At 45.1% G+C, this 25,550-nt stretch overlaps 3 protein-coding genes across 3 annotated transcripts; all 3 read right to left on the bottom strand.

Annotated features, from left to right (window-relative positions):
• Positions 1-818: 818 nt before the first annotated feature.
• On the bottom strand, positions 819-2,285 carry LOC146723501 (uncharacterized). Its single transcript, XM_085481854.1, has one exon. The coding sequence runs from the start codon at positions 2,283-2,285 to the stop codon at positions 819-821; it is 1,467 nt and encodes a 488-aa protein (XP_085337980.1).
• A 1,251-nt stretch (positions 2,286-3,536) lies between these two features.
• On the bottom strand, positions 3,537-6,071 carry LOC146723500 (uncharacterized). Its single transcript, XM_085481853.1, has one exon. It carries the CDS (start codon positions 6,069-6,071, stop codon positions 3,537-3,539), a length of 2,535 nt encoding a protein of 844 aa, XP_085337979.1.
• A 2,351-nt stretch (positions 6,072-8,422) lies between these two features.
• On the bottom strand, positions 8,423-22,111 carry LOC146723499 (uncharacterized). The gene is made up of 2 exons (XM_085481858.1): positions 21,169-22,111; positions 8,423-10,800 (listed from the first exon to the last, which is right to left on the bottom strand). Exons 1-2 carry the CDS (start codon positions 21,706-21,708, stop codon positions 10,024-10,026), a joined length of 1,317 nt encoding a protein of 438 aa, XP_085337984.1. The 5' UTR covers positions 21,709-22,111; the 3' UTR covers positions 8,423-10,023.
• Positions 22,112-25,550: the final 3,439 nt, after the last annotated feature.

Raw genomic sequence — 25,550 nt, 5'->3', positions numbered from 1 at the left:
AAAAAACAATTTTATTGTGTTCAACATATTATATTTTTTTAGACAACATAATATATTTTTACTGTTAAATCATCTCGCACACGCGTTTTTATCTAAGCGTGTCAATGACAGTAAAACATACATACATAATTGTGTCTATCTTTATCACATAGTTTGAACACAATAATATTATATATATATATATTATATATATATATATTATATATATATATTATATATATATATATATTTGTTTTTTTGCTTATATATTTACATGCAATTTTTATATATATAATATATATATCATTCACATGTGTATGTATGAATATTGTATAAGATTCTTGTTGTAGGATGCCGGGTTAACGTGATCAAATGATTGTACGCGTTTTAAAACGGTTTAAATTAGTTTATTCACTTTCTACAAGTTCGTCGCGTACCGAGACTTATGTTTCTCGGCGCTCGCTCTCTCGAGGACTAACTCGAGGGCTGCGCGAATTTCGGAGCTCGCGTAGGGCGGCAGCCGATCGGGGTCCTCGATTGGACCATCAGAAAATCAGGCGATGTACACACGCCAATTAGCGGCGAGTGTACACGTTGGTTTCACGTGTTTCCTTGGCGTAAACACTAAGGAATTTAACAAAAAACATTCTAGAAAATTCGATCGTCCTCGAGGATTCGATCCGAAGAACGAATCTTCAACATACCGCCCGCCTCGTATGCGAACGAATGCGAAATAAACTTAAACAAAGCGGGAGCGAATCGTCGAGGAAGATGATTACAAAAACATACAGGTGAAGACGACTCGCACTGAGAAAGTCGTCTCGAAGATTACATAACTCTTACAAGTTAGCGGCTTCATCCGTTGCGGACGCGTTAGAGTTATCACGTATTGGCAGTCGGCATAATTGCGCAATAGGTCGTTTCAATGTGGACCGTGCGGTGCGTATGGTCACAACTCGAACGAGTCCATCAAATCCGGGATGGATCTGCTGTACTCGGGCAAGCTCCCATTTGCTCGGAGGGAGCACGGGACTTTTAACTAATACTAATTCGCCTATTGCGAAGTTAGGAGACTGCTTGCACCACTTGTTTCGCTGTTGAAGCGAATGTAAATAATCCTGTGACCAGGCACGCCACACGGTTTCCTGCATGGCACGGACTAGTTGCCATCGCGAGAGCCTACGCGGGTCGATCGCGAGTACCGATTCCTCCGGAACGGCTACGAGGGGCCGTCCAATCAGAAAGTGACCCGGGGTGAGCGCCGACAAGTCACCCGGGTCGTCACTAAGCGGAGCGATTGGTCGCGAGCTAAGGCACGCTTCTATTTTACATAGAAGCGTCACGAGTTCAGCCCTCGAAAGTGTGTGGGAACCAACAGCGCGCCTCAGATGCGTTTTAAGGCTCTTGACTCCGGCCTCCCAAAGGCCGCCGAAATGTGGAGCAGCGGAGGGAATGAAATGCCAGTTCACTCCGTCGCCTGCGAGCGCGTTTCGCAATTCAGCATCCTTCGATAAGGATTGAAAGTGTCGATGGAGTTCGTGGTTGGCTCCATGAAAATTTGTGCCGTTGTCGCTATACATGTGACGCGGCAGACCTCTTCGGCTAGCGAACCTCTGAAAGGCTGCAAGAAATCCGGGCGTGGAGTAATCTTCCACTAATTCGAGGTGAATCGCCCTTGTAGCAAGACAAACAAACAGAGCGATATATACCTTTCTGGCCTTTTGCCCTCTGCCGACGAATGAAATTACGTGGAGTGGGCCGGCGTAATCAACCCCACAATGAGTAAAAGGCGCCGAAGGGGTGACACGAGCGGCTGGAAGGTCGTCCATGAACTGAGAAGACAATTTAGCCGCGTGACGAGTGCAGACTACACATTTTCGAATGTGCGCCTTTATTGAGCTGCGGCCTCCAATGAGCCAGTATCGCTGACGCAGCACACGGAGTACCAGCTGTGTCCCCCCGTGGAGCGTGGATTTATGAGCGCGATCAATTAAGAGATCGGATAAGTGATGTTTCGGAATTATTATAGGATGTTGCTCGTCATAGCTGAGCGCGGAATTCGTCAACCGCCCGCCAAGACGGAGTAAAGAGTCCTCTCCTAGAAAAGAACTCAATCTGCTCAACGAGCTCGAATGCGGTATGGTGCCGTTATTCTTTAGTGAGCGCGTTTCCCGCTCGAAGAATCTCTGTTGCAGATAGCGCAACCAGAAGATTTCCGCTCTCCTAAACTCATCGGCGTTCAGAAGGGGGGAGAGTTGGGAGCGAGACGCGCTCTTTTCTTTTACACGATGAATAAAGCGATTCATATAGACAGTCACGCGGACAAGCTTGGTCCAAGTGGAGAACCTATATAGGAGTTCCCAATCCTCGGCCTCTTGAACATGGAGCGTCACAGGCCGTCTTCTTTCCACCGACACCTGCTGATCGGTGGCAGAGTCGAGCGGAGCTGAGACATTCAGAATCGGCCACGCAGTCGATGGTTTCTGAAGCCATCGTGGACCGTTCCACCATAGCGGGTGAGTCACGAGCTCGGAGGCGGTCAAGCCGCGCGAGGCGCAGTCCGCCGGATTATCTCGAGACGGAACGTGATTCCAACAAACAGAATCCAGACAGGTATGCACTTCGGATACGCGGTTAGCCACGTAGGTGCTCCATTTTGATGGATGTTGACGGAGCCAGAGCGATGGTCGAATCCGTCCATCCGTATATTGGAATCGGAGGTAATTTCAACGATGTCAAGGTCCACTTAATTAGCCGGCTGAGGAGGACGATAGCGTTCAGTTCCAAGCGCGGGATGCTTACGGTTTTGATCGGCGCGACCTTTGTTTTAGCAGCGAGCAGAGTGATTTGAAACTTCGTTGGCGAAGGAAGCACTCGAATATAAACGACCGCCGCGTAAGCGCGGTTTGAAGCGTCGGCAAACCCGTGGATTTCGAACGCGAGGTTATTGGAATGTCGACCGGTCCAACGCGGTATTCGGACGCGGTTTAATGATTCTAAATCGTTGGTGTAGCTCTCCCAACAATCGCGCAACTCCTCTGGAAGAGGGGAGTCCCAATCACATTTGAGAAGCCATAATTCTTGTAGCAAGATTTTCGCGGTTACAACAACCGGAGCAGCCCGTCCTAGTGGGTCGTATAATTTTGCCGTGAACGAGAGAACGGAACGTTTCGTGTGTGTAACCGATCTCAACGGAGTTATCACGAATTTGAACGCGTCCTCTTTAGCAAGCCATGAAAGCCCGAGAACCTTGAGGTCATCTTCTTTTACGAGCAAGTGATCGGTGACTTCCGGCTAATGAGCCGAAAGTCCTTGAAGAAGAGAGGAGGCATTAGAAACCCACTTTCGTAGTTGAAAACCTCCCTTTCGCAGGATCTCAACTAGTTGGACACGAGCTTCTATCAATGAAGTCGTATCGTCCGCGCCAAAGAGCGCATCGTCCACGTAGAGGGACTCGCTGAGAATTGGAACAGCCGCGGGATAGTTGTTGCCTTCATCTAGAAAAAGCTGTTTCAGTACCCTCATTGCGAGGTACGGAGCGGGGGCGAGCCCGTACGTTACAGTGAGAAGGCGATAGTGTTCAATCGGCCCATCGGCCGATGATCGCCATAAGATTCTTTGAAAATCCGCGTCAGACGGATGCACGAGAATTTGGCGGAACATTTGAGCAATGTCCTGCCGTGTAAACAAATTGCCATTGACGCCAGCGCAATAATATAGCGGAGAACTTGCTGCAGTCTCTGACCAATCAGTAAGTGATCGTTAAGCGAAGTCTTATTGCTCGTTTTGCACGAAGCGTTGAAGACAACGCGCAATTTCGTAGTGTAACTCGAGTCGCGCAAAACGGGATGATGAGGGATATATACCGGCTCGAACTCGGAGCGGTCAGATAATTCCACCTTCCTCATATGACCGAGCGAATTATACTCTCGTAAGAACTCGTTGTACTGCGCGTGAAGTTCAGGACGAAGCCGTAGCTTTCCTTCCATTTTATTATAAAGCGAGGTTGCAATGTGCAAAGAATCACCGATTTTTATCGGGAAATCATGCCTGAAGGGCAATCGAACCGCATAGCGTCCCTGAGGGGTACAATAGTGGTTGGCGATGAAATGAGCCTCGCACCTCTCCTCCTCCTCCGTGAGGGGGACAGGCCGCGAGATCTCCTCATCTTTCCAGAACTTCTGGAGAAGAGAGTGCGTGCTTTGTTCCAACACGCAGTTTAATACAGATGCTTGAGCAGTAGTAATCGGCCTACTATTTGTGGGGCCGGAAAGGATCCAACCGAGAGCGGTCAATTGCGCTGTCGGAGTTCCAAGAGGACCTTGACGGACATCGCGCTTCAGAAGCGAGCCGTAAAGGTCAGCACCGATCAACAAATGAATTTGATGTTGACTTGAAGGATCAGGGTCAGCAAAAGATAGACCCTGTAAATGAGGCCACGCATCGAAGGGCTGAATCCGCGAGGCAGCGTATGAAGTAATGCGTTGAAAAATGTAAGCCGTCAGAGGAAAGCTCGGATCGGCTTGAGCACACGGGGTTAACTGTAGTTTTACGCGCGATTTTGCAGTACCCGTGTATTTTTCGCCGAAGCATTTAATTTGTAAATCGGCTCGTTGCCATTTAGTGCGCAACGCCTGTGAGAGCGATTCTGATATAAAGCTAAAGGTGGATCCTTGATCCAATAACGCGCGAACCTTTAAGCAGCGACCCTCCCCCGTGTGGAGATCGACCCATGCCGTCGCCAAAAGGACATTTGGATGTTCCTGAAGCGAGGGCGGTACTATCTGGACGGCCGCGACCGTATTGACCGTCTGATTTGTAGTCGCATTAGATGCGGCTTGTGACGCAGATTTGGAGGTAGTAGCCTCGGAACTGGCCAAGTTATCGGAGGCATTTTGATTTGCCGCTGAATGCAGCAATGTGTGATGCGAGCGACGACATTGTCTGCACCGATATTTGCTCGGGCATTTCGACGGGAAATGTCCGGATTTTAAGCAGTTAAAGCAGAGTTTATGCTGGCGCGCGAGAGCAAAGCGCTGTGAAGCTGATTTCTTCGCGTAGTCTTCGCATTTCGAAACGTGATGCTCACCGGAGCAACAAATACATTTAAAGGCAGTCACGTTGTTTACTGTTAAACGCGGTTTATCATTTTTCGAAAAACCGGAGTCCTTGCTTGAATCGGCAAAGTCCGACAATCCGCGTATACGGAGAGTTAAAAACTCATTAAGCTCCTGATAAGAAGAAGGCTCATTTCGTTTGATTCGCCTTAAATTCCATTCGGTACGTGTTTGCGCGCTAAACTTTTGCGTTATTGTATAAACAAGAATGTCGTCCCATTGTTCTACGGGACGATCGAGATTTTTTAACACGGCTAACGATGCAGACACTGTGTCGCGCAATTTTCGCAAATCGCTTACAATCTCGCTTTTCATTACCGGAAGGCTAATAAACGCGTGTAAATGAGCATAGATTAACGCTTGCTTATCGTCGTATTCATTTGTTAACAATTGCCAGGCAGATTCGTAATTCGCATCAGAAATTTTTAAATTATTGATCAGCAAGGAAGCGTCTCCCGTTACGCTCGTTTTTAAGTAATGAAATTTTTGTGAATTTGAAAGAGCGTCGTTACTTACTACAAGAGATTCGAAAATGTTTCGGAAATTTTCCCAATCGGTTAATTTCCCAGAAAACTTTGGCAGCGCGATGCGTGGCAATTGGAAGCAATGATTATTTGTTTCGCGAACGGAGGAATCGGAACTACGATCGGTAAATGGAATTGTAGTAGGAGATAATCGACTTATCGTATCTTGCAGCAGATCGGCCGTGTCGATGTAGACATCCTCAGCTCTCAGGAACTCTTCCAGAGTGAAGTACGGCAAGGTCGTTTGCTGCTCCGTGGTCGTCTTTTGAAGCAGTTTGACATGAAGGCCGCGGCAGGCGGCCCAGTGCTCCTCCAACTTGGCAAGCCTACTTCGCGTCTTGGCGAGTGTCACGTTTGATTTGGCCAGCTTCTTGAAGTTGACGAGATCTCGTTTGATCTCGTCAATACAAACTCCCTGCTCGATGAGCAGGTCATTCACGGCATTCGACATGATTATCGATGCCGGATTGTTGAATCGTTTATCGATTATTCGCTACTGAAGCGAAATCTTCAAGCGCGCGCGCAAACTTGAAGCGCCCGCTGATTGACGCGCGAGAGAGAGTGAGAGAGTCCGAGCGCGAGTTAGCGCATCGTCACGTTAAGCCGTTATCGGCTGTCTTTCTCACACGAAGCGATTGTGTGGCGCGTGATAGCGGCGTCGAAATTGCAAATCGCGTGGTTTTTTAAATCTTTAGAAACGTCGAAAATCACCGGGATGATCGAGAGAGTCAAAGAGAGATGCACGACGCGGACGCGTGATAGCGGCGTCGAAATAGCAAGTCGCGCACTTTTTAAAATGTTTCGAAACGTCGAAAATCAACAAGATAATCGAGAGAGTCACAGAGAGATGCACGACGCGGACGCGTGATAGCGGCGTCGAAAGAGCAAGTCGCGCACCTTTTAAATGTTTAGAAACGTCGAAAATCAACAAGATGATCGAGAGAGTCACAGAGAGATGCACGACGCGTACGCGTGATAGCGGCGTTCGCGGTCGTTTGCACTGTGGTCTGTGATAGCGGCGCACGTTCACTGAGAGTCACTGTTAATCAGTACGAGTCAAGATTAATCATTGAGAGTCACTGCGAATATCGTAACGCTAAGCGCGTGCTTGCGGCGCTTGCGGATAACTCGCGAATGTTCACCGCACTCAATTAAGAAAATCACTGGCGCGTGATAGCGGCGCCGGAGTTGAGAGTCACTGAGCGCGAGTAGCGGAGTACACGTGCAGTCACTAATCTCGAACGGCGTTTAACTGCCGTCCGAATACAAAATTGCAAAGCGCGTGATAGCGGCGCTTGCACTGCAAGTGACACTTCAACGTCGAAATTCTGTCTACTCAAATGCAGAATTCGATGTACACCGGGTACGTGAGGGTGCGTGACCGTCACGTGGCCGGAGCGCCGCGACTTAGGCCGGAGCGACGGCAGGCGCGCGATCGAGAGAGCCGCAGCTAGAGATTGATTGATTGATGAGCTTTTATTTAGCTTTCTCAGCTATTTTCTTATACAGTTTAACATTTACATATGTAAGATATGCGCTTTTAATCTTCTTTTAAATAATTTGAGCCTATCGCAAGTTTTAATTTCTACTGGCAGGACGTTATACAATATACTTCCTTCATAAAACAAACTTTTCTGTGCACTCCTTGTTTTTCGAAATTGAATTTCGATATTACCCGCTTGTCTTGTTTCCCTATCGCATTCGTTCCCTACTATTTGTAACTTATCTCTTAACTGAATTGGTAACAGGTTATTCAATATCTTGAAAATAAATATACATATATTATATTGTAATCTTTGTCTTACTGACATAAATTGCAACGCCTCTAGCATGTTTTCCACTTTGGTGTATCTATCACATTGAAGTATTATCCTTATAGCTCTGTTTTGTACCTTCTGCAGTTGGGTTATCTGCGTCTCCCCCATGCCTATTAATATCGTCGCGCAATACTCAAAATGAGGAGCTATGATTGTCTTATATATAATGCATCTAGTATACACTGATATGTAATTACCTACTCTATTTAAGAAACTCGTTTTTGTACCTATTTTCTTTAACATATAATCACAGTGATCATGAAATCGAAGTCTGTCATCGATAATTATACCTAGATATTTCATAGTCTCTACACGCTCTATTTCAATTCCGTCCAGACATTTCAAAATAGTATTACCTCTCAATTCTTTTCGAATACTTCTAACTATCATATACTTCGTTTTACTTGCATTCATTTTTAACTTATTTATATTCATCCAACGTTCGATTATATTAAAAGCCGTGTTCAATTTTATCTCTATATCCGTGCTACTTTCTCCACTTACGTATATAAGCGTGTCGTCTGCAAACATTTTTATATTGCACCCTTCTGGACAGCCTTCGATTATATCATTTATATATATTATAAATAGTAAAGGTCCTAGTACCGAGCCTTGTGGCACTCCGTATTCTGTTGTCAATAATTTAGACCATGTATGATTGAAACGCACTTGCTGTTTCCTATTATTTAAATATGATTTGAACCATTCTAAGGCCATTCCTCTAATTCCATAATAATACATTTTTCCTAATAATCTTTCTCTGTCTATTGTTTCAAACGCTCTCTTAAGATCCATGAAAATTACACCTACCATTTTTCCTTCGCTTACTATTAATTTCCATTCGTCAATGAACAGTTTGAATCGCTGTTTTACACGAGTAATATTTTCTAAACCCCGACTGATGTTCTGTTATAATATCGTTAGTTTCCAAATACATTTCAAGTTGTTCTTTTACTACTAATTCTAACACTTTCTCAAATATTGGTAACATATTTATAGGCCTATAATCGCTCGCTTTTTTCGCTTTATCTATCTTTGGAATCGGTATTATCGTAGAGGTTTTCCAACCTTCCGGACAGAGACCTTCTCTTAAAGAATTGTTTATTATATTCGCAAATTCCTCTTTTATTACAGAAAAAGTTGTCCTCAATATATCGCTAGTTATTCCCTCTTCCGTACCTTTCTTTTTCGGCAATCCCATAACAATTTTTTCTAACTGCTCTAGTTTAATAATCACGAAATTTTCCATAAGTCCTTTATTTTCGATAATATAAATAATTTTCTTATTTATATTCATCCAATGTTCGATTATATCACCGGATCTAACGACCTTTATAGAGTTTATTATACTATTAATACTTTGTATATAATATAAATTAAATTTATCAGCTATATTGCACTCTTCGATATCGCCTAAAATTTCAAAATCTATATTTCCTACTTCTTTTATGCCTACTGGCTCGCCTCTAATTATTTCTTTCAAGGTTTTCCACATAGATGTAGGATTTTCTTTATTAAGATCTATCATATTTTTATAATATTCTTTTTTCTTCTCCCTAATTAATTTTACTACTGTATTTCTTTCAATTTTATACTGCGACCAATTTTGTTCGGTATCGTCATACAATGCTCTTCTATATGCCTTATCCCTTCTATCCGCAGCCTCTCTTATTTCGTCTGAAAACCATTTCTTCCCTTCCCAAACTTTCGGAATTCTAAATTTTTTCCTCGGCGCCATTACATCTAACGCACCCACTATACTATCGACAAGTTTTTTTGCCCTCTCACTGACACCCATACATTCACACTGACATTCCTGGCTTTCTTGTAATTTATTTTTCACTAATATAGCAAATTTATTTTCATCAAACTCTTTATAATTCCTAGCACTAAATTCTCTATATTTACTTTCAGTTTTACTAACACTCAGCTCAACTTTTAGCCACGCGTGATCCGTAATTTTAGGTTCATTAATTACCTGTACTATTTTATTATTATTAGCGAAGATCAAATCTATAATTGTCTGACTGTCTTTCGTAATTCTCGTCGGTTCGTTAACATATTGTTTCATACCTAAGCTTAGCATTGTCGTTTGCAGTTTATTCGCATAAAACGAATCTCTTATAAGATCTATATTAAAATCTCCTATCACCATGCATTCTCCCTTTATTATAAACTCTTCTACTATATCCTCGAAAAATCTCAAGAAATCTCCGTGCGATGCGCTCGGTGAGTGATATATTACCATTATCACTCCTTTATATAATTTATCTTTTACTTCTACCGCAACACACCAACAATTCGATTCTAATTTTTTTTTTCCTCTAATACTATCTCATATTTAATATCGCTTCTAACGTATAAAATAACTCCTCCCGTATTCCTATTCTCAGCATTACATCTAACTATACTATAACCCGAAACGTTCACTTCACTGTCTTCGATATCCTCAGTCACTCTGGTCTCCGATAATGCCAAGAACGCAGGATTTATTTTCTTCATGATCTGATGTTGTATCTCATCTCTGTGCGCAATTAAACTTTGCGCATTTGTATATAGTATTATCTCCGCTTCTTCCTGTGGTTGCTATTTAGCGTCCTCCCAGCCTGCTCTCCTTTTCTCCTCCCGTAGCGCCCTCTTAAAGGTCGGACATTCCGGACTAAGGGCGTCATGGTCATCGCTTATATTCAGATTGTATGTTCGATTTTTGAACATACAATTCACACATTTCTTCTTTGTCGCTGTACAATCACGCGAGTTATGACTTCCTGCACACTTATAGCATGCTTCCTCTCGCGTACAATTTTTTGCAATATGATAATATCCCCAGCATTTGAAACATCTTTTAACATTGATGTGATTAAATACAGGGCACTTCTTCCATCCTACACTTAGCATTCCTTTCTGCAATATCAGCTCATGTGTCTCTTCATCTGCTTCTATTATTATTGACCCTTCTTCATTTCCTTTTCTTTCAGATTGATTATTTCTCCTTTCTTTGATCATTCTCTTCACAATTCGCATATTTGCTGTATCTATTTTATTCTGCATCTTTATCGTATTTATAAGTTCATTATCATCTAATTTCATCTCTTCTCCACCTATATTAATAATTTTTATCTTTGGTTTTGATTGAGGCGACTCTATCACTTTATAATTTTCTCCCAGCTTAGCTTGAACTGTCTCCTTCAATTTTTTCACCTCCTCGCCGGTTTCACAACCCATGATCACTGTTCCCTTGCTACTTTTCCTTAATTTCGTTATTCCCATAGCCATACTCTTAATATCCACCTTTTCTTTTATCAATTTTTTAGTGGCTTCACTCTCTTGTTGCATTTTCGGCTTAACATTTTGTGACGTGGTCTTTTTGAGCCCGTCACAAGGGCGGACGCGCCCGGCCGGGAGGCGTCTGAGAGCGCTATATTATTTTGTGTCTCGTGCGGGTGAGCAGCGACCTTTTCGCTAGCTCGCCCGCACTCTGTATCGGGATCGAGGTGGTAGGCCAGGAGAACGGCCATTGTTTTAGGGAGAAGAGGACCCGGACAGGCGACGGAGGAACGACCTCGAAAGGGGAGGAGCAGAGACTGAGCGACCGGCCCGGTGAGTATTACGAACGATAACCTATACACGGTACCGAGAAAATAAGGAAGCGATACTGAATAGAAACTCGTTACAGCTTCGATGGGACGAACAGGAGCAGTCCAGATCAGGGAGTAAAAGGCGCCTACATCCCTCGACAAGGATGATGCCCTGAGGGGCCCGCCACCACGCCTCGAGAGAAACACGGAGATCTAACGGGATTGATCACCCCGGAACGACTTCCCTCAGCCAAGAAAGGTCGTTTGGAACATCAGCATACGGCCATACGAGGTGTGGACGGGACCGCCGAAAATGGACCTGCTACATCATCGCTCCCGAGGGCTGGAATTTGAATTTGGCGGCGGAAGTCCGCGACCAGCCGCGAGACACCGGAATCGATACGAGGATCGATTCCGGGTCCGGCGCGGGGCGCAACGCTGCCGCGAAACCTGGCAACCGGGCCGGGGTGGCGCGCATTGTCTTCCCCCTCCCCACCAGCGTACCTTCCGAGGTCCCGCCGGCCCGAAAGGAAATCACTGTTCGGCAAGCCGGTGTCCTGCGAGCACACCCAGGGACAACGACCCGCTACAGCCCACTGCGACGGCGAAATTTTGTAAGGCCACCTCCTCGATCGTCCGGTAAGCGCGGATTCGGCAGAGATCCGTGAGTCATTAGAGAAAATTAACGATACCGAGCAATTATGCTGTAAATCTTTTAGTACCGAGAATTAGTGGAGAGACTCACGGGACTCACGTCGATTTCCGCGTCATTAAGTTATTGCGTAAATCTTTGCCTTCTTCGCCTCTCCGAGGGGCACCGAAACGAGTCGACAGTCATATCGTAGTATATTATATTTGTAGCATTGTATCGAGTCATTAATTAACGAAATTTGAGAATAAGTTACGCTGGATTGGTATATGATCCATTCGATTCCGAGCCGGTTACAAAGGGAGGAGAGTAACGATAACTAAAGATTTCGATAACACCCAGCGATCTCCCAACGGCTCGATAATAAAATTATAGCTACTTTGATTCACACCATTTATATACTATTAACTGAAAATATATTCTTATTTTATCCTATTTCTGAGTACAATTAATATCGAGATTTCCTCTCTCTCTCCGGGACTACGATTCCGAATCTCCTTACGAAAAGAACCACGACACTCTACCCCCTGTTGATACCGAGCTACCGAGGCCGAGCCGTCGTGTCCGCTGATTATTAGTTGAGCTATTGTTGAGTGGTGCGGCCTGACCGCACCTGGCGCCCAAAAAGATACGATACCGAGCAATCAGTGATACCGAGCAAGTATTGAGAGAACGGAGAGCGGCACGACGAAGTTGCGCAGCAGTCTCTCTCGCCCTCTCTCTCTTAGTTTGACGAGAGAGGACGGAGAGGCGGTCGCAAATTTGGCGCCCAACGTGGGGCCCTCTCGAAAGAGAGGATAATTAATAAAGGAGAATACGTGTCGTTTCGGGTAACGGAGAGACAGTAGGGTGAGAGAAATACTTCTCTTTTGTTTTTCTTTCCTTTTTCTTTGTCTATCGGGCGCTGACTTGAGTCTCGCCCGAGCCGGGGATCTCCGTCGGAGATTCTCCGAGTATTATTTGACTTAATACAGTCGATGACTTTTGTTTATTGAATGCATTTGTATTACTTTGTCCCCAATTATTATTGTTCCCGCGTTATTAAGATTGCTCCCATTGTGCTTGTCTCGATATCTCGAGACTTCCCGTCACAACGGGGGGGACTCGAATTTGAGGTGCCATCGCGTTAAGTGCACGAGTACGAAGGAGCGCTACGCGTATGACAGAGAGCGACCACCGACACGTTTCTTTGTCGCGAGCGGCATCGTAAACCCGACCGCGTAGTATAGTATTACAAAGGTAGCGCGCTCATACGCCTTTTACGACTTTCTTTGATATATCGAGTGAATTATAGGCACCTGATTGATACCGAGTTTTTCGTCGGATACAAAGTCGGCGAATATTCTTGTCCCAATATAGGGAATAATATTGAAGAGCGACGAATTTTTTTTTTTCTCTTTCTTTCTTTCGACCTCTTCGCGGAAATATTTACCACTCGTCGAGCCAAGTCTAAAAGCGGGTAAACACGTATTGTTCTTGAAGGATTATCGCGTCCTCAGATATTATGGTCAAGATACCGAGAGCTAAGAACGAATATTGGTGAATAGATGTTTACGCGAATTCCCGAAATTCCTTAGCGAGACTCGACTCAGAAACGGACGTCCGTGTATACAAAGGAACATTTTTTTTTTTCTCCCACTTCCTCGCATACGCTGCCTTTCGCGAACTTGTTGTTTTCTTTCTGTTTATCGAATTCGGAATAAGAGTTGAATTTTTTTTTCTCTCTCTCTTCTTCTCGTCCCTTCTTTATCTCCTCAAGAGATATTCGCGCCGAGTATTCACGCCTGTGAGTGACTTTCCTATTAACTAGGAATTTATAGAATATCGTTCGCGACATATTTTCGGGTTCTAGGCGGAGGGGTATCGTGACCAAGCGGCGTAATCGAGGATTGACGGTGTCTAATTTAGGCAACGCTCACAAAGATACCGAGAAAGAGTTAGTTGGCGAGACAGTAGAGGGAGGGAGCGTACGTTTAGTCAATCCGGTCACGGTCCGCGTACTATCTATCTTCCCCTTCGAGATCTCACTTCCCTCACACCGTCACTAACCATAAAACGAAATGTCGACAAAAGAACAATTTCGGTGGATTCGAAAGTTATCAAAGGAGGAGGTGAGGTGTGCCCTCGCGGAGAGAAAGCTGTCCGTCAAAGGGATCCTCCCCACCCTTAGGGCTCGATTATTGAGATACGAGGCCGCGCAATTAATAGGGCGAGAGCATATGCCGACCCCTGAAATATCGGAAGCGTCAGACGAGGAGTCGGATACCGAGGAAGGTGCTGTCGGGGGCGAAGCCCTAGCGTGGTCCTCGAAACCGCGAATCAGGATACATCCCCCAGAGCCAACAGAGACGCACCCGGAGCCGCGGAGAAATCCCGAGCCGTATCGCCCTCGCGTAAAACCGAATTTCGCCGTGGACGCGTATAACGTAATGCGAAAGTGGAATTTAAATTTTTCCGGGGCACGCGACGGGGAGGCGGAGGCCTTCCTCATTCGTATAGAGCAGGGTCGGCAATTAATTCCCTTAGATGACGACGAAATATTTAAATGTCTGCCGTTCTTTTTATCGGGCACCGCGGCCCATTGGTTTCGTCTGAATCAACATCTTTGGCGTACCTGGGGGCAATTCGAGGCCGCGTGGCGTGCGCGATTTGGATGCCCGAACTTCCAATTCACCTTGCGGGACGAGATAATGCGACGCAAGCAGGGGGAAGACGAACCCGTCGCCGATTATATAACCTGCATGCAGGCCTTGTTCGAACGATTGGACCCCCCATGGCAGCTAAACGAACAGCTAAATTACGCGCATAGAAACATGATACCGAGGTTGCGTATAGCTGTGAGGCGTAACGAAATTTATGATTTTCGGTCATTAGAAACCCTCGCGTCGCAGATCGAGGAATGTTACGATCTAGATAGACAGCCGACAACAACGCGGTCTATTTTTCCGGAACTCGCGTATAAGGGAGCATCGCGATCACCTAGACACCCGAAAACGGTCACCGCGGCCGCAGTCCCCGCGACCGCGCCCAAGAAAAGGGGGAAAGCTACCGAGACGAAGAGGCCTCCGGTAGCCGCCGTGAATAACGCGGGTACGGACACGACACCCTCCTCATCCACCGCGAGTAGCCGATTAGCCGACATGAAATGTTGGAATTGTGGACAAAAGGACACCGATCGCGAGAATGTACGCAGACGCGAAGCCTGCATTGTTATCGGTGCGGAAAGAAACAGCACACGACGCGAACGTGTCCAAATTGCGCGGGAAACGAGGGAGAGAGTCGGTAGATCGGGTCCTATCGGCTCAAAAAGAACGGACTCGAGAAATTACAGGCACCGGGGGTATAGAATCATACGTGACCTTAGACGATACCGAATTTCCCCCGTTGCAATATTTCGAAGTATACATAAAAGGACGACCGTTAAGAGCTCTTGTCGACTCAGGCTCGAGTAGAACGCTGATAGGGACGGAGGGTAATTAAGCTCGTGCGATCTCTCAGATTACCAATATCGCGATACCGAGGCGGAAAAATCCGGACGGCGAATGGCCAAGTGGCGAAAATAGATGAGGTTAGCGAGGTACCACTCAAGTTAGGCGGCATAGAACACACCCTTTTCGTGGGATTATTACCCAATTTGGCAGTTTCGTGCATCCTAGGGATGGATTTTTTGTGCAAGTTTGGAATAGGGTTAGATCTAGCCAAATCGGAGTGGTTCTTCTCGCGAAGTCCCTCACATAGGTACCGTTTTAACGCTACCGAGCCGTCCGAACACGCCTGTAGCGGGCTACCCGAGCTTGACTCCTCCCAGCGCGCACAGATAGAGAGCGTAGTGAAAGAAGCGGGGATAGCTCCAAACGATAACCCGGGGGTAACCACCCTGACAGAACACCGTATTGACGTCGGGGCACAGAAACCGATCAAACAACGGTGTTACGTTGTATCCCCGAAAATACAAGACGCCGTGCGCGAGGAAGTTGATAGAATGCTAAAAAGCGGAATAATCGAGCCCTCTTTCAGTGAATGGTCTAACCCAATTGTGATGGTGAAGAAACCTTCCGGAAAGTATAGGTTCTGTTTAGATTTCCGGAAGGTTAATGAGATCTCGAAGAAGGACGCGTATCCCCTCCCGAACATGAACGCTATCCTCGACAAATTAAGAGCCGCGAAATACATCTCCACTTTGGACCTCAGTCAGGCGTATTTTCAAATACCCCTGGCTAAGGAGAGCCGTGAAATAACAGCCTTCAGCGTAGCCGGCAAGGGACTTTTTCATTTTACGCGGATGCCGTACGGGCTCACGGGAGCCCCGGCCACATTTCAACGGCTACTAGATAAATTAATAGGACCGGAAATGGAGCCTTTCGCATTCGCCTATTTAGACGACATTATTATCGCGACGCCGACATTCGAGGAACATTTGGCGTGGCTTAGGAGGGTCATGATTAGAATATCGTCCGCCGGGTTAACAATAAACCCGGAAAAATGCGAATTTTGCCAATCACAAGTAAAGTATCTCGGATTTATCGTGCAGAATGAAGGGCTTACAGTCGACCCGGATAAGACTCAACCAGTGATAGAGTTTCCGATACCGAGAAATATTAAACAGCTACGACGGTTTTTAGGCATGGCCTCGTGGTATAGACGATTCATACCGCGCTTAGCTACCGTTACCGAGCCCCTCACTAGATTGCTAAAGAAGAACAAGCGATGGGAGTGGGGGGAAGAGCAGTCGCGCGCGGTACGAATCGTAAAAGAGCATTTAACCACGGCACCGGTATTAGCATGCCCGGATTTCGAGAGACCCTTCGTACTCCAAACCGACGCGAGTTCGGTAGGTTTGGGCTCCGTGCTGACGCAAAATTTTGAGGAGGGGGAGAGAGTGATCGCGTTCGCGAGTCGCGCTCTGACGGACCCCGAGAAAAAATACACCGTTACCGAGCAGGAGTGTCTGGCCGTGGTGTGGTCCATTAAGAAATTTCGTCCCTATCTGGAGGGTTACAAATTCACCGTAATAACAGATCATAGTAGTTTGAGGTGGCTCCATAACTTGCGGAATCCCACGGGCAGATTAGCCAGGTGGGCCCTCGAGTTATTGGAATACGACTACGAAATTATTCATAGAAAGGGGGCCTTACACCACGTACCAGACGCTTTATCGAGAAGCTACGAGGGGGAAGTCGAGAGCGACGAAACGGTAGTTGCGGCCGCGGGCGCGATAGGAGAAGATCCCGATCCCGAGAGCACGGATAAATGGTATAAACATCGATTCAAACAGGTCGCGAGCGATCCGGATCGCTACAATCAATGGCGAATAATAGATGCCCAATTGTATTTTCTAAGATCTAAGCCGGTCGTTTCGGACATAGTAGAAGACCTGAACCGATGGAAATTAGTGCTACCGAGTGAGTCACGAAGGGAGGCGTTACGCGAAGCCCACGACGCTCCTCAATCCTGGACACTTAGGTATCGAGAAGACATATCAGCGTCTCGCGGTCTCATACTACTGGCCGCGAATGTTCCGAGATGTAGTAGGTTATGTTAAGAAATGCGGCCCGTGTCAACTGACAAAAGTCGAGCAGGCCTGTCCTGCGGGACTCATGGGTAGGCGAATAGCGGAAGCTCCATGGACGGTGGTTGCCGCTGATATTATGGGACCCTTACCGCGTAGTAGGTCCGGTTTCAAATACCTACTAGTGATTCAGGACTTATTCACAAAGTGGATAGAGTGTAAGACTCTCCGATCCGCGACAGGTCCAAAGATTAGGGAATCGTTAGTAGACCTAGTTATTTCGCGTTGGGGCACGCCCAAATGTTTACTGACGGACAACGGTACCGAGTTCGTGAATAGGGAGATAGAGGAATTCGCCCGCGAAAACGGGATACGGCACGATACCACCCCTCCATACCACCCTCAGGCGAACCCCGTAGAAAGGGTGAATAGGGTTTTAAAAACAATGATAGTCGCTTACATAGATAGGGATCATAGGGAATGGGACCGGAATATTGCGGACTTCCGGTTTGCATATAATACCGCGGAGCATTCCTCCCTGGGAACTTCGCCGGCATTCCTGAATCTGGGCCGAGAGTTGATACCGAGAGGGAGGCTGCGAGACCGAGGTAACGAGATGGCTCAGGTCGACGCAGCCGATCCCGCGGTTTGGTCGGATAGAATGGAGCGGCTGAAGTTGATTCGGGAATGGGTTGGCGAACGTTTAGAGGAGGCCCAGGAAAAACAGGCGACGTACTATAATCTGAGGCGTCGAACTCGCAGTTTTCGTACGGGTGCACTAGTCTTGCGAAGGCGGCACGTCCTTTCGTCGGCCGCCGATAACTTCGCGGCAAAGTTGGCACCCAAATTCGAAGGTCCCTTCCGAATCGGGAGGAAATTGTCCTCCGTAATTTACGAGCTGACTCGTCTGGATGGGTCAGCCGTCGGTAAAAGCCACATACAATATCTAAAACCCTACTATTCCCCCGACCCTGACTAGGATACCGAGACAAACACAGGAAAACCCTCCCGAGTAGCGAGGATGAATCCGGCCGAGGAGGAATGGAGGGAAGTTCTGGGGGAGATATGCCGATCTCGTCCTCCAAGTGGACGAGCACTACCCGGAGGTATGGGTGGATATGGCGGACACCGCGGAGACCGTCCGGCGCCTCGTCAGCACCACGCGGGGCGCGGTCGTTCGCGAATTCCCAGCAACGAGGGAGGCGGAGAGCCAGACGGCATTGTCAGCGGCCGACGGAGAGGTCCGGGTGCGTCCCCCGATGAGGGACGTCGGACAAACTGTGCGGGTGGTGCCGGCGAGGACAAACCGGGCAACCCAGACCTATTTTGTGTTGCGTTGGTCCCGTACGGCCCGGGAGACCGTCGATGCTGCGACGTCGCCGCCTCGCCCCGGAACGCTCTCTCCACCAAGGAACCGCGGTCGGACACCCCCGCCGCCAAGCACAAACCCACGCACGCCATCCCGCACCAGATCCCGAGCCGAGCAGCCCATAAGGGACCAGTTACCCCTGGGTTGCTGGAATTGCGGGGGGCGCCACCGCTACGCCGCCTGCCCCCAGCCGCGGAGGGCAGATTTTTGTTACGGGTGCGGGCAAAGGGGAACCACGGTGAGGACCTGCCCACGCTGCGGGCCCACCTATGAGAGCGACAACCCCTCGCAAGACGAGAGGGGGCCACGCCGGGGACCACCGCCGGAACGTAGCGGAAGACACAGGGGACCCCGTACCACCCCATACCCCTAGCCCCTCCGAATGACGGGTTTTGTTTTGTTTTTTTTTGTGGGGGGCTGGCAGCCCCTATTAATCTTTTTTTTTTGTTTTGTTTTGTTATTATTATTTATTTTTTTTTATTATTTCGCCCCTAGGGAGCCCCTCACCTTTTTCTCTTGGTTCTCGGTGACCCCCCCGACTTCCTCCCCGATGTTTTTTTTTTTGTGGTTCTTTTATTATTGCTTGGCCCATACGGCCCGAAAGGTAAGGAGATGGGAGACCAGATACCGAGGAGGGGCCAAGAACACCCCGTAGGGCGTATACTAATTGTACCTGAGGAGGTCAATAAACGGACTTTCGTAGTAAGACATGTGAGACCCCGTTAATTACACCCTATTGTCTGTCCCATCCCGGAGCGACACCTTCGGAGTGGTGGTCTCGGGAGGCGAGACTCCCTTAAGATATCGCGGAAGTAAAACCTAATCATGACTGTCGGCAGAATTCGGGACCTCGTGGGTGGAGGGCATGGCGAGAGAAAAGTTTGAGTTTGAGGCAGTGATCGAGTGGGTGGTCATCGATGTGGGTCGATGTCCAAGACCTTCTCGGTCCTCCCCAGGAAGGGGGGAGTTGTGACGTGGTCTTTTTGAGCCCGTCACAAGGGCGGACGCGCCCGGCCGGGAAGCGTCTGAGAGCGCTATATTATTTTGTGTCTCGTGCGGGTGAGCAGCGACCTTTTCGCTAGCTCGCCCGCACTCTGTATCGGGATCGAGGTGGTAGGCCAGGAGAACGGCCATTGTTTTAGGGAGAAGAGGACCCGGACAGGCGACGGAGGAACGACCTCGAAAGGGGAGGAGCAGAGACTGAGCGACCGGCCCGGTGAGTATTACGAACGATAACCTATACACGGTACCGAGAAAATAAGGAAGCGATACTGCAGAGAAACTCGTTACAGCTTCGATGGGACGAACAGGAGCAGTCCAGATCAGGGAGTAAAAGGCGCCTACATCCCTCGACAAGGATGATGCCCTGAGGGGCCCGCCACCCACGCCTCGAGAGAAACACGGAGATCTAACGGGATTGATCACCCCGGAACGACTTCCCTCAGCCAAGAAAGGTCGTTTGGAACATCAGCATACGGCCATACGAGGTGTGGACGGGACCGCCGAAAATGGACCTGCTACATCATCGCTCCCGAGGGCTGGAATTTGAATTTGGCGGCGGAAGTCCGCGACCAGCCGCGAGACACCGGAATCGATACGAGGATCGATTCCGGGTCCGGCGCGGGGCGCAACGCTGCCGCGAAACCTGGCAACCGGGCCGGGGTGGCGCGCATTGTCTTCCCCCTCCCCACCAGCGTACCTTCCGAGGTCCCGCCGGCCCGAAAGGAAATCACTGTTCGGCAAGCCGGTGTCCTGCGAGCACACCCAGGGACAACGACCCGCTACAGCCCACTGCGACGGCGAAATTTTGTAAGGCCACCTCCTCGATCGTCCGGTAAGCGCGGATTCGGCAGAGATCCGTGAGTCATTAGAGAAAATTAACGATACCGAGCAATTACGCTGTAAATCGTTTAGTACCGAGAATTAGTGGAGAGACTCACGGGACTCACGTCGATTTCCGCGTCATTAAGTTATTGCGTAAATCCTTGCCTTCTTCGCCTCTCCGAGGGGCACCGAAACGAGTCGACAGTCATATCGTAGTATATTATATTTGTAGCATTGTATCGAGTCATTAATTAACGAAATTTGAGAATAAGTTACGCTGGATTGGTATATGATCCATTCGATTCCGAGCCGGTTACAAAGGGAGGAGAGTAACGATAACTAAAGATTTCGATAACACCCAGCGATCTCCCAACGGCTCGATAATAAAATTATAGCTACTTTGATTCACACCATTTATATACTATTAACTGAAAATATATTCTTATTTTATCCTATTTCTGAGTACAATCAATATCGAGATTTCCTCTCTCTCTCCGGGACTGCGATTCCGAATCTCCTTACGAAAAGAACCACGACACTCTACCCCCTGTTGATACCGAGCTACCGAGGCCGAGCCGTCGTGTCCGCTGATTATTAGTTGAGCTATTGTTGAGTGGTGCGGCCTGACCGCACCTGGCGCCCAAAAAGATACGATACCGAGCAATCAGTGATACCGAGCAAGTATCGAGAGAACGGAGAGCGGCACGACGAAGTTGCGCAGCAGTCTCTCTCGCCCTCTCTCTCTTAGTTTGACGAGAGAGGACGGAGAGGCGGTCGCAATTTATAACGTTTTCGGCTTAACAATTATAACGTTTTCTTTCTTCTTCCCTTTAACCGCTTCACTGTAGCTTATCTGCGATCCTTCCTTTGATACACATGTTACTCCCTGTATCATTTTCTTCAAGTTTTCCAGTTCTTGCTTAACATTTACTAATTCTTCTTGAACTACTTCTTTAATCATTAGTTTAATTTCATTTTTACAGGCTGTTTCATTTTTTATTTCCTTTACAGTTTTTATGATCCAGTCTACTTTTACATCAATGCCTGATCCTTTACTTGTGAACGATCCTGCAGATCCCACGGATCCTGTAGACGATGTCCTATCTCTTCCTGCCGTTGGCGTCGCTTTCTTCATGTTTGTTTCTTTCCCACTATCAATCAAAAACTCCTCAAATGGGCCTTTACACGGCACTAATTCTTGTCTACTGTCCAGAATTTTATGCTTAATTACACATCCTGGATGGTAAAAAAGCTTATTTATACAATTTTTGCATTTGACGACTTTATTCTTTATTGCCTTCCTACATGCCGAGCATCGATACTCTGCATATTCATCGTCCATGTCGATAATTACCGGCCGAAACCGCTAATATCAGCCTAATCGATCACTCACCTGTGATCCACTTTCACACGTCAGCACTATTGTGTCCACGTATAATGACTACTTGTCTTACGAGACTTCAATGTCCCGAAGAATAAATTCACTGCTCACAGTCACAGATCGCCATATCCCGGCTAGATAACTTTCATAGCTATCCCCTTTCTATGGCAGCGTAACTTGAATAACTTATTATACTTCTTTTCCACTGTTTACCGGTGAAAACTCAGTATTTTGACGGAGCGATGTGACACACGTCTTCTCCACTTCAAAGAGAGAGAGAGAGAGCGAGCGAGAGAGTTTCGGAGCGCGCGGCGTGATACCGTCTCTCTCGCTCTTCACGTCTTGGAGAGAGCGCGAGAGAGAAAGAGAGAGAGAGAGAGAGAGAGAGAGAGAGAGAGAGAGACTGTTTCGGAGCGCGCGCGACGGCTAATTGTCGTGTAGCGCGGTCTCACTCCCGCACACGGAGTTTTTCTACTCCAAACGAGAACGCGTAATTAGCGGATTTCTCGTGCCGCGGATCACTGCGTTTTTTAAATTTACTGCCTCGATATAGGCACACGAGGCAGAAATTGTCAATTGTTCGAATAAGATACGAAACGAAGGAGTCCGTTCTTTTCGCGATTTCACTATCACTCGATCGGTTTTTTAAAATCCGGCTCGAAGGACCATTTTTATATGTATAAGATTTAACGTTGTAGGATGCCGGGTTAACGTGATCAAATGATTGTACGCGTTTTGAAACGGTTTAAATTAGTTTATTCACTTTCTACAAGTTCGTCGCGTACCGAGACTTATGTTTCTCGGCGCTCGCTCTCTCGAGGACTAACTCGAGGGCTGCGCGAATTTCGGAGCTCGCGTAGGGCGGCAGCCGATCGGGGTCCTCGATTGGACCATCAGAAAATCAGGCGATGTACACACACCAATTAGCGGCGAGTGTACACGTTGGTTTCACGTGTTTCCTTGGCGTAAACACTAAGGAATTTAACAAAAAACATTCTAGAAAATTCGATCGTCCTCGAGGATTCGATCCGAAGAACGAATCTTCAACAAATATAATTACTTATCATTTACATGTGTGTGTATGAATATATTTACTGAGCATTTACATGTGTGTGTATAAATATTTTTACTGAGTTTTCTAAATAAAACGTTACAATTTTTTATTTCTAAAAGTATAATTTTTAAAAAATAATGCTGCAAATAAAAGTTCCAGTATTTCAACAGAGATATACATACTTTGATGTTACAGAAATGTTTGTAGAAGACAATTTTCAATATCATTAATCAACTTGATTATATGATATTGATTAGGCTAATAATAAGTATTTATGTAAATTGATTCCTTGTAACATATTCTGCATACAGGGTAAAAGTCAATAATTGAACGGTTTACGAGATATTTTACATAATCTAACATTATATATATATATATATATATATATAATAAATGCAATGTAGAAGAGAGAAAATAGACAGAGAGATAGAGACAGATAGATCGATAGATATTACAGATAAATAGATAGATAGACAGATAGACAGACATATAGATAGATAGATAGATAGGTACATTGATAGATATTTTGATAGATAGACGACAGATTGCTAAATAAATCGATATATATATATATATATATATATATATGTGTGTGTGTATATACATATACAAGGTGTCCCAAAAAAATCGGAACACTGAAAAAAAAAAATTATATATACAATAGAAAGAATAGAGATGTAATAAATATGTACCGGGTGTTTCAATAAGCGTTACAAATTTTTATCGCTAAAAATGTTTGTAGAAAAAAATGTTTCACATAAAAATTTTAGTATCTCAAAGGAGGCATAATTGATGTCATAGAAATGTTTGTAAGAGGCAATTTTCAAGCTTATTTATTTAGTCAATTTAATTATTTTATATAAAATTATTCTAAGCGTTTACGTAAATAGATTTTTTGTAATATTCTGCATAAAAATATAAGGAAATGTAGCCAAGAATTGAACAGTTTCCCAGATATTTTACATAATCTGACATATTTTTGATATAAAATACAAAATATCTCGTAAAATATTTAGTTTTCAATGATCTTGCTTTTATGTATAAAATAATTAGACGAAACAATTGGTATAAACAACAAACATGTTGTCTTTACGAAAAATTATATATAGCTGCATGTAGCAAATTGTATATTTTTTTTTACTGTGTATCTTTTTTTATTTGTCTATAATTATTCTATACATAAAAGTATTATCGAACACTAAATACTTTATTTACGAAATATTTTTTATTTTTTATATCAAAATATGTTAGATTATGTAAAATATCTCGTAAACCGTTCAATTATTGACTTTTACCCTGTATGCAGAATATGTTACAAGGAATAAATTTACATAAATACTTAGACTAATCAATATAAAATAATCAAGTTGACTAATGATATTGAAAATTGCCTTCTACAAACATTTCTGTAACATCAAAGTATGTATATCTCTGTTGAAATACTGGAACTTTTATTTGCAGCATTATTTTCTAAAAATTATACTTTTAGAAATAAAAAATTGTAACGTTTTATTTAGAACACTTAGTAAATATATTTATACACACATGTGAATGCTCAGTAAATATATTCATACACACACATGTGAATGATAAGTAATTATATTGATAATTATATATAACTCGATAATGAAAAAATATTATATAATATTGGGCCCCTCCATCGCCCATTCCCGTGAGAACGCAGCTACAAAATGTTTTTTTTTCGTCTATCCGATTATAGCAAACGACACATTTGCATTGAAGCGTCTTTTTGCAACAATATGTATTGGAATATAACAAATTATTAATTTGATAAATTTTTATTATTTAGGAAAAGGCGACACTTTTTTGAATACTAACTTTAGAATCCATCGTATCTGAGAATAATTCCACCGATTTTTGAAAATCGATGGATTCATTGCTAGTATTCTTATATGTGCTATTCCTAGAGCCATTTTCCTCTTAGCCTTCGGTTTTAGTTTTTATGAGTTTCTAATCTTTAAATTGATACCCTATTTCTTGCATATGATTATTGAATGATCTCTGAAGTTCATTCCACATATGAGAAGAGTCGACAATGCGACGTCCTTGAGCGCATGCTTTCCTGGATACGGTTTATATCCAGAGGACTATTCTCCAGATAACAAAATGATTGTTATCTTCGCAAAGTTTGACATTTTTACTACACGTACCTGTATTTGAATTTGACTCCAGGCACTGCATCGTAGGTATTAACGATTGGATACTAACTTTAATAACCAGAACGCACATGCAAATTGTTCTGAGAGAAGATATTTTAGAAACAATTAGCAGGCAAATATATCGTCTCTGATATAAAATATCTTTTTTTAATAACCAGAACGCACATGCAAATCGTTCTGGGAGAAGATATTTTTAAAAGCAACTAGCAGACAAATATATCGTTTCTGGTATAAAATATCTTTTTTTAATAACCAGAACGTACATGCAAATCGTTCTGGGAGAAGATATTTTTAAAAGCAACTAGTAGACGAATATATCGTTTCTGGTATAAAATATCTTTTTTTAATAACCAGAACGCACATGCAAATCATTCTGGGAAAAGATATTTTAGAAACAATAAACAGGCAAATATATCGTCTCTGATATAAAATATCTTTTTTTAATAACCAGAACGCACATGCAAATCATTCTGGGAAAAGATATTTTTAAAAGCAACTAGTAGACGAATTATCGTTTCTGGTATAAAATATCTTTTTTTAATAACCAAAACGCACATGCAAATCGTTCT

Source organism: Nylanderia fulva, unplaced genomic scaffold, assembly GCF_048542155.1.
Source record: "Nylanderia fulva isolate GAGA-0341 unplaced genomic scaffold, ASM4854215v1 Scaffold191, whole genome shotgun sequence".
NCBI lineage: Eukaryota > Metazoa > Arthropoda > Insecta > Hymenoptera > Formicidae > Nylanderia > Nylanderia fulva.
This window is presented reverse-complemented; position numbering and strand designations above follow the sequence as displayed.

Coding starts and splice junctions, on each gene's coding strand:
- LOC146723501 (XM_085481854.1), bottom strand. CDS start 2,285: ATGAATCGCTTTATTCATCGTGTAAAAGAAAAGAGCGCGTCTCGCTCC.
- LOC146723500 (XM_085481853.1), bottom strand. CDS start 6,071: ATGTCGAATGCCGTGAATGACCTGCTCATCGAGCAGGGAGTTTGTATT.
- LOC146723499 (XM_085481858.1), bottom strand. CDS start 21,708: ATGGACGATGAATATGCAGAGTATCGATGCTCGGCATGTAGGAAGGCA. Junction 10,801..21,168: donor AGAAAGAAAACGTTATAATT/GTTAAGCCGAAA, acceptor GGGCTCAAAAAG/ACCACGTCACAAAATGTTAA.